At 41.0% G+C, this 9,983-nt stretch overlaps 1 protein-coding gene across 2 annotated transcripts in view; it reads left to right on the top strand.

Moving 5' to 3' along the window:
• Window positions 1–5,832: 5,832 nt before the first annotated feature.
• Window positions 5,833–9,983, top strand: part of magi3b (membrane associated guanylate kinase, WW and PDZ domain containing 3b) — a 285,252-nt gene continuing 281,101 nt past the window's right edge. For both annotated transcript variants that reach the window (XM_088338940.1, XM_088338939.1), the window contains exon 1: window positions 5,833–6,491. In XM_088338940.1, the coding sequence (XP_088195066.1) occupies window positions 6,185–6,491 (307 nt within the window). In that variant the 5' untranslated portion in view covers window positions 5,833–6,184. The remainder of the gene's footprint in view (window positions 6,492–9,983) is intronic.

The raw sequence follows: 9,983 nt of genomic DNA, 5'->3' as shown, positions 1-9,983 counted from the left end.
GTTGGGTAGGGTTACTTTAACTGGATTACTTTCAATTACTTTTGGATTACTCAAATACCAAATAAAATGACTAAATTTTGTGCAGGCTTGGGGAGTAACGGAATACATGGAACGGCAAAAATGATGTTGGCAAGCTGTTTGGATTTATTTTCATTTTGTTTCTGTCGCATTTTATTGTTCGTTTTGCCGGAGATCAAAGCCCGGAGAGAAATGAAATGAAATGAAAGAGAGAAAGCTTACCGCGTGTTGTGAGTCATAAATTTATTCATATTTAGTTTATTTTGTCTTTTATTAGCATATTTGGTTTGGAGTAATCCAAAAGTAAGTGAAAGTAATCGAGTTAAAGTAACCCTACCCAACCCTGGCTACAAAATATTATGAATCTGCCAAAGATTACTTAGGTAGTTTATTAATGAATAATTTATATGAATACTGCAAAAATCAAGCATGCTTGTTTTTGTAGTGTTCATTGTTTTTGTTCTTTTGTTGTTTTTTATGGTGTATTAGTGTCATCTGCTGGACATCAGCAGTAACAGCAGGTTTCCTTTTACGCGATAACATTGTCCAAGAACTATTTCAAACACTAAAAATGGCTCTCTTAAATGCTTCTAACTGTGTTTTAACATCAAAACATTCTCTATATCCATTATCAAGTATGACTTTCAATGTTTAGTAGCTATGGTATTATGTTTCTATAAGATGAACTTAAGCAAAACACAAACTTTATTTGTATTTCTAACCTATTTATGGGGACAGCTATTCTGTTTGTTGTTGACCTAAAAAAAAAAAAAAACCTCGTTTCTTCAAAACGACCAATTGGGGCTCAGTTTGTAACATCACATGACTAGCTGTGCATATTGTGTGTTGACAGCAGCAGCAAAATGGCTTCCGCCAGAGGTGATGATGTTGGTGTGTGATTTTGGATTTCCCTGCCTAATCAGATTTCCCAAACCCCAAAATGTATCCGAACGCCGTTTTTCAACTATTTGAAAATTTCCTTTTGCTGTCTTTTTCATTAGCATCTGTAGCTAGATTTTTATTGTCGTGTACAATAGCAAACTGATCAGTTTTCAAAATAACATGTGAGGATCATTTGCTTTTAATGAAAACAGTATTACATGTTGCTAACATTCTTTTCTGTACCTGCCCAAATAAGTAACTAAAATACTACAACGTGCAGTCAGGGGAGGCAGATAGGGCCGTGCCTCACCTGTCATCATAGTTATTTACCATTTAAAATGTGACAAGTAGTTACATTTATCCAAGTCGAGTCATTTTTATTTGTATAGCCCTTAATCACAAAGAGTCTCAAAGGGCTGAACAGGTTATCACACAGACTATTTTTCAGACTATTATTACACCATCCCCTGATCTGGAACCAACATGAGGGCAAGGAAAAACTCAAAAACCTCAACATGAGGAAAATGAAGAAACCTTGAGAAGAGACCGCACATGTGGTATCCCCCTTTCAGGATTACCAGACAGCAAAGGATGTTGCAATCACAAATATTCAGTGTTAACATTCTTTTTTTTTCAACTTCACAATACTGGGATATCCTTCGAGACTGGGTGGAAACATATGTTGGCCTATCTCCAGGATAGGCGCCAGCAGGCTGTACATGCCCTAGACACACTTAAGGAAATGATGCCCCTACGATCCTGGTGGTTAAGGGATCCAAACAACCAACCAGAGTGAGGCACTCAAATTCCTTGTCTCAAGGCAGAGGGTGATGATGAGATGAAAGATTCTGATTTGGTGCACACCTTAGCCCTCAACAAGCGTATTAGTGCTAGTATTAGCAAGCTAACAGTAAGTCAGCCCATCCAGTGGTCTACTTTTTCTCGTTGCATGGACTTCTTTGTATCATGAAGGATTGCCCATCTTTTGATACTTTTATTCAATAGGACTTTTATATGACGTATTACTGTGCTGAGCGCTGTAAATGCAAAAATAAGGCATGCAATTATCTTGCCTCATGACAGAGGGCGATAGTGAGACTTAAGATTCTGATTTGGGGGATGAATGGAGGATCGCCTATCGATGTTTTTTGTTTTTGTTTTCTTTTGTTTTTAATAAAGGTAATAACTAAATGTAAGACAATAAAACATTTTTTCCCTATGCTACAGTTTATGTTGGTTTCTTGCTCTGCCAACCAAATGGTAAATGGTCTGCATTTCCCAAAGCGCTTTACAATGTGCTTCATACTTACCCATTCACACACACACACACACACACCAATAGGGAGTCACCTGCTTATTGGGGGGATTAGGGATTCAGTGTCTTGCCCAAGGACACTTCCACGTAGAACACGGAGGAGCTGGGAATCGAACCTGCGACCTCTAGATCCCAAGACGAGCGCTCTACCACCTAATGCCGCCCAATAAGATGTAGATTCATTTATTTGCCACTCTGACTGTGCCTCACTGTTCACAAACCTCGCTGCACATCCCTAAACTGAATCACAATAGCCTACAAGTCCTGTATTTTAATACAGTGGAACCTCGGTTCTTGACCATAATCCGTTCCAGAACCCTGTTCGAAAACCGATTTGTTCGATCACCGAAATCATTTTTCCCATTAAAGATAATGTAAATCGTTTTTATCCGTTTCAACACCCTGAATGTTTACCTTGAATGTTTAACGTAAACTAAAGCTAACCCAGGCTAATCGTACGTTTGCGTTATTGTAATCTTCCGTACGAAAGATTACGCTAACATGAAGGTGTAAAAATAAAAAAATCAGGTCGATTACAAGTCATTTAGCACTTGGGTCTCCACAACAAGTGGTGAGCGGTTCATTGGAAAGAGGGCTCCGTTCCAACACTCTGAATGTTGGGCTCCGTTCCAACACCCTGAATGTTTAACGTAAACAAAGCTAACCCAGGCTAATTGTACGTTCGCGTTATCGTAATCTTCCGTACGAAAGATTACGCTAACATGAACGTGTAAAAATAAAAAAAAGGATAAAGAAAAGAATTATGAATAGGATTTCTTACCTTTGTGGTGGTCAGCAGAAGGCGCAGGCAAGATCAGCAATAGTTCTTTGTTCACCTGTAGCAACTTTGCTGCTTGCACTGACTTTCTTCGGAGGTGTAATTAGGGGCTAAAACACTTGGTACACCTATATTAAAAGCGAAAGCAAAACAAAACACGTCCGCACGCGATAACAGTTGGTCACGAAAAGAGCAATCTACACCCGTACACCTCTCAGCATCCTAACGTACGCACTCACGCATTACCGGCGTTCGAACTCCGATTTTTTGACCGAACAACGAAGCAAGAATTTCTCAAAATTTTTGGTCGGACTCCGATTTGTTCGAACTGAGAGGCGTTCGAAAACCGAGGTTCCACTGTACAGGCATAAGAAGGTTTTTCAATCCAACTCATGAGTCGACAAACATCATCAATGGATTTACATTACCTGATCGTTTTAACAACCATTAGTACCATTTTTTTCTGAATTTGATCTGTAACATAATTAGCGTCACGTAACGAGCATTAGGACTCACAACACGTGGTAAGCGTTCTCTCCTGGCTTTGATCTTCGGCAAAACTAACATAAAATGCGACAGAAACAAAATGAAAATAAATCCAAACAGCTTGCCAACATCATTTTTGCCGTTCCATGTGTTCCGTTACTCCCCAAGCCTGCACAAAATTTAGTAATTTTATTCATATTTAGATTATTTTGTCTTTTATTAGCATATTTGGTATTGGAGTAATCCAAAAGTAATTGCAAGTAATCAAGTTAAAGTAACCCTACTCAACCCTGCTCAGGTCACATCATCGCCTTTAACGAACTCCGGATGACTTGACTGGCATATGACTGTGTGCTGAATCAGAGTTCTGACACGAAAGGTGCTCCTTCCAAGCGAATATAACCACTTCTCATACATCCATAAAAAATATGACATTTACGGACTTCTTCTTGCACTCCTACCAAATCAGAGGGACACCCTCACGCAATCATGGTGCAGTCCGTGTTTACAATGAAACAGCAGTAGCTCGATCAACTCATCCAATAAAGCTAAACGAGATAATCATTCATGATGGATTTTGCGTGTAATAGACTATGATTCTTACATGGTGCTGTGAATTGGAGCAGTAAATTGTACGACGGCTTCGTTGTTAGGTGGCACAGAAGAATGAATGTCACTCACAAGGCCGTCGTGGACCCCTTTCCCAGCCTCGGAGTTTTCTATCCAAAGCCGGCCCATTTAGCTGTAGAGGAGGAATTCGAAAGAATGGAACAACAGCGGGCTCTTATGATTTTTTGTTGGGAAGAAATTCAGTTAAGTTTTCCTAAGTTAACAGAAAACACTTTACCATTTTAATTCAAAGAAAAAAAAAGTACCGTAAATTCCGGACTATAAGCCGCTACTTTTTTCCCAGACCTTCAACCCTGCGGCTTATTCATTGATGTGGCCAATTTATGTAATTTTTCCAACGGCCGCCAGCGGCGCTCGAGTACAAAAGGTAAGATTTAGACCGGTGGAATATATGCGCCGAGGAAGACTGCAACTTCTTGGCTTGACTAGCGGCGAGAAATCTTTCACTAAAACTGGCCGCATGCGAAAGGCAACGTTTTCGCAAGTCTGCCAGTGGATCCTGACAGCGTGGGGCAGCATCAAAAAATCCACCACCACCAAAGGGTTCCGAAAAGCCGGTCTGCTGCGTGACGGAGAGGAGGGCACATAATCAGGAGTGGATGGGAGCGTGGGACGATGTCTATATGACAAAGTTTCTTTGCGACACTGAGGAAGACGACTTTGATGGCTTCAGTTCTAAGGAGGAAGATGAGGACAGTTTACCGTGATTTTTACAAGTACGGTATATTTTTTCAACAGACCCGTTTACTGTGTTGCTAGCGTATTGCTAGCGTGTTGCTACCATTAACTGCCCGGATGAAAGTTATATTATTAAAGCTTTGAAAACTCTCTCGGTGTACCGTCTCTCTTTGTAAATATGTGTAACCATGTATAATATGTATTTGCAACTGTATATTTTTGTAATGTATTTATTTGTATTTATTTTGGACACTTATTCTGATATGTTTTGGACGGGCGAACTAAAAAGAAGGGGCATAACAAACACGGGCTGAGTGGAAGTGGGGAGCCCATCCCAGCCATCTCCGGGCAGTGGGCAGGGGACACCCTGAACTGGTTGCCAGCCAATCGCAGGGCACACAGGGACAGACAACTCATTTGCTCATTCACACCTATGGACAATTTGGACTGGCCAACCTGAAATGCATGTTTTTGGAACGTGGGAGGAAACCGGAGTGCCCGGAGGAAACCCACGCAAGCACTGGGAGAACATACAAACTCCAGCTGTTTGGATTTATTTTCATTTTGTTTCTGTCGCATTTTATGTTCGTTTTGCCGCAGATCAAAGAGATCAAAGCCAGGAGAGAAAGCTTACCACTTGTTGCGAGTCATCGTTTTATTCATATTTAGTTTCTTTTGTTTTTTATTAGCATTTTTGTAAAAGTAATTGAAAGTAATCAAGTTAAAGTAACCCTACCCAACCCTGCAAATGACACACAGTGAAATAAAATGTGCTGATGAATTAGCTTTCTCAATTTTGTCTGAAAATATATGATGTGGCTCTCTCGATTTTTTTTTTAAAACATTTTTTGCTTTTATGGCTCAAAAAGGTTCCTGACCCCTGCTGTACAATATATGCCCACCCTGCTCCATCGGGTTGATGTTGAGGACACTCGGATCCTCGCAGATTTCCACCACTAGATGGCGTCAACGGCTTCGGCTACGCAGGCGCACAGCGACTAAAAGGTGGCGTAGCGATCCGGACTGAGCCCGGCTGGAGCGAGTCTCGGCGCTGCCAGGTGTGTTCCAACCTGCTGCGGAATCACATGCCTCCGCTCTCGTGGGTTGGACTTCCACGGCGCGCACGTCCACGCGCGTCGCCTCTCATTATTATTTTTACCCTTTTAAATATTTACGACGCGGAGGTAACGACGCCGTGATTCGTCCCGTTTTACGCACCGGGAGGTTGGATTTACCGCGCGGATGACACTTCCACGGAGCGGAAGATGAACCGTGCCGGGGAATTACTCGTTCGGTTTTATTAGGCTGCGACATTTAAAAAAAAAACAGAAACCGAGAAAAAAGGAGAGGCAACCTTTTCAGAATTGATTTTGTCAAAGTGCCCAGGTGAAGCCAACATGTCGAGAACCCTGAAGAAGAAGAAACATTGGTCGGGAAAGGTGGTGGAGTGCGCGGTGTCGTGGGGCAACCTGGGCGACTTCGGCTCGGTGGTGGAGGTTTTAGGGGGAGCTGAGGTGGGCCAGTTCCCGCATTTGGGGCAGATGAAACTGGACTTGCTGGTGTGCCACGTCGGGAAGCTTCCCTACTATGGCGACGTGCTGCTGGAGGTCAACGGGACGCCCGTCAGTGGACTTACGAACCGGGACACGCTGGCTGTCATTCGGCACTTTCGGGAGCCTGTTCGCCTCAAGACCGTCAAACCCGGTGAGTCACCCAAACTTCAATTTTCGGCTTAAGAGTGCTATCATGTCGGCTACACCTTGAATTATTTTCTCACCAACCTCATAAACTGCGCTAATGATGTGTTCCCGCCTTTGGAAAATCAAATTCCAGCTTGTCGTATTACGGAGAAAAGTGCCCCATGGTTAGGGTTGGGTAGGGTTACTTTAACTGGATTACTTTCAATTACTTTTGGATTACTCCAATAGCAAATATGCTAATAAAAGACAAAAGAAACTAAATATGAATAAAATTACTAAATTTTTTTGCAGGCTTGGAGAGTAACTGAATACACGGAATGGCAAAAATGATGTTGGCAAGCTGTTTGGATTTATTTACATTTAGTTTCTGTCGTATTTTATGTTAGTTTTGCCAGGGATCAAAGAGTTCAAAGCCAGGAGAGAAAGCTTACCACGTGTTGTGAATCATAATTTTATTCATATTAGCATATTTGGTATTGGAGTAATCCAAAAGTAATTGAAAGTAATCCAGTTAAAATAACCCTACCCAACCCTGCCCATGGTATAATCAAAAATACATTGAACATGTTGAAATAAGGACATTACTGTAAAAAGAAATATGCATAAATGTAATTCTTTATTTTATGTGTGTCTTTTTCTTAAGTGCGTAGCCTGTTTATTATTGAAAGTGCACGTTCAGTGACTTACCACATGAAAGCTATTAAAATGTACATATTTAGCGTTGGGCAGCACGGCGGTGCAGTGGTTAGCGCGTGTGCGGCACAGTTCTGAGCTCATGGGTTCAAATCCAGCTACCAACCTTCCTGTGCGGAATTTGTATGTTCTCCCCGTGCACGCGTGGGTTTCCTCCGGGCACTCCGGTTTCCTCCCACATTCCAAAAACATGCATGTCAAGTTAATTGGCCGGTCAGAAATTGTCCCTAGGTGTGAATGAGTGTGCGAATTGTCTGTCCATGTGTGCCCTGCGACTGGCTGGCAACCAGTTCAGGGTGTCCCCTGCCCACGGAGATGGCTGGGATGGGCTCCAGCACCCCCCGACCCTACTGAGGATAAGCGGTGCAGATAATGGATGGATGGATATTTAGTGTCTCCTAGTTGTTGAACATCATTCATTAGAAAAAACAACGAAATTGATTAAAAAAAGAAATAAGCAAAAAAAAAACATCAACTATTATATAAACTTGCCTTTTTAAAATAGTAGGTAGATAAATTATCCTTTATTTTACATAATTGCCCACAATCTTGCTGCTACGTTACCCCTCACAATAAAAAAAAACATGTATAAGGTTAGACCAACAAACAAATCTCGTGCAGTAAGTTACTCAGTCCCCATAGTTTGTATTTTTCCCTGTGCTTTTAAGCACTTACTTTTAGCTGCACGACATACAGCAGCATCGAGTATTAAAAAATACTGACTGTCTGTTATTACTACTGCTGTATGGTATAATGCATGGGTTGTGAAAGCCTCATTTTTGACCGAAAAATAAAGTTTGAAGCAGCAAAAAATAAAAAACTTAATAAAAGCCTTACAAGATAAGCAACGCATACTGTATATATATATATATATATATATATATATATATATATATATATATATTATTCCCTGGAAAGCATTAAGAAATTTGTGACATGTTTGTCCCCATAAACAAATCATATCATTTTCCATAATCCAATTTTTTTTAAAGCGCCAGGGAGCCACTAGTGAGCACCAAAGAGCAGCATTTGGCTCCAGAGCCACCAGTTACTGACCCTCAATGTACTGCAACCAAAAGGGAGTGCTACACTGTACAAAGGTGAATACAATATACAAAGACTCTGAGGGACCAAACCCCACCATTTATTTCTCATTTTCTGACCAGCCATTTTGAGGTTTTTAGCAGCAAGATGTTGGACAGTTATGTCAGCTTAATGTGAGAATCATGTTATGTATAAAAAAATTATCTACCTACAGTGTTTGTATGATTGCTCATTTTGCTTATTTTTCAAATAAATATTGTTTGAATGACATTTTCTGCCCACATTCCTAAAAACATGTATGTCAGGTTAATTGGCCGGTCCAAATTATCGCTACGTGTGAATGAGCGAGTGAGTTGTCTCTGTGTGCCCTGATGATTGGCTAGCAACCAGTTCAGGGTGTCCCCTGCCCACTGCCCGAAGATAGCTGAGATGGGCTTCAGCACCCCGAGGATAAGCAGTGCAGATAATGAATGGATGGATGGACTTTTTTAATGATTCAAGTGTTTTTCAACAACTGAGAGGCTAAACTATACACACTGTCCCTTTAAAAACTGTAAACATTAAAGAAAATGTTTTGTGTTTTGATGTTAAGCAAAACAAAATGGTTTTGATTCATTGTCTGGAGTAGTTACAACTGTCTTTAAGTGAATACCTTGGCCCGTTTCCTTGCTGCACATTGTCTTAAAATGCAGTTTATTACTGGTCTGGAATTGTTGTCAGGCTGATCAAAAGCCCTTACTACACCTCTACATCCAAAACTCGCACATAGGAGGTAAGATTGGGCCTAAAAAAATCCAACCCGGCCTGACCCGACGCAAAGCAGGGGAATTAAAGCCCAAACTAGTCCAAGCCCAACCAATTAACTTGATTTGAGGGACCAAGCCTGAAGCAAACCCACATGTATATATTTTCTTTGTGAGAACTCTGGAGGTGGAAGAGTGATTTTGTACGACTGTACCCTCTTCCACGCCTGCTTCTCTGCGTCCAACAGGGCCGCTGAGTGCATGGACTGCCGAGCGGATTCTCAAAAAAAAAAAGAAAAAGAAACAAAGAACAATGATGGGTGGGTATTTAAAAAAAAAAAAAGTCAGCAAAAGAGAAAAGCCTGCCCATACCGGAATGTAATGATTGAGATTTTAGGGATGGCTGGACTCTGGCCCAAAATCTAACCTCAAACACACATAAACACTTTTGACCTGTTAACAGTAAACTCTATAGTCTGTAAAAGTATTTTTTAAGTCTCCTCTTTAGTTACTTTAAGGTGCTATTGACCAAACATTTATCCACACCTTGGCAGAATTGTACTCCACAGTCGTCCCCAGTTGTTTGTTGCAACTTGTTTGCTTAATGCCCACAGTATCCTCTTGAGTTTAACGTGTTTTTTCATGGCCATCATACTGCTGTGATTTGTTTAGCATGGTTTTTAATGTTTAAAGTCATCACGATGTTCCATTGGTTGCAGTAGTACATTTGTTCTAGCCCTTGGTCATTTAGTCAAGAACCTCCAGAAAATAGAGGAAATGGGTTTTCAATTTCCTTTTTGAATCGTGATGTGTCACAAAAGGCACTACTGTATTGTACTCCACAGTCTCAACTTTGCTGCGGTGGCCCATTTAATTGCTATTTGTTTTTTCGTCTTGACTAAATTAAGTTTTTTTTTACCATTCACTTCCATTGTGCCTAGTGGTGCATTTAGTGCAGTTCGGCTTTCACAGTTTCACCGATGCCAGAATTTCCACTTGGGTGCATTGACTGCTTT

Source organism: Urocampus carinirostris, chromosome 6, assembly GCF_059441175.1.
Source record: "Urocampus carinirostris isolate Australia breed hairy pipefish chromosome 6, RoL_Ucar_1.0, whole genome shotgun sequence".
Classification (NCBI taxonomy): Eukaryota; Metazoa; Chordata; class Actinopteri; order Syngnathiformes; family Syngnathidae; genus Urocampus; species Urocampus carinirostris.
Note: the sequence above shows the minus strand (reverse complement) of the source record. Positions and strands in the feature narration are given on the sequence as shown.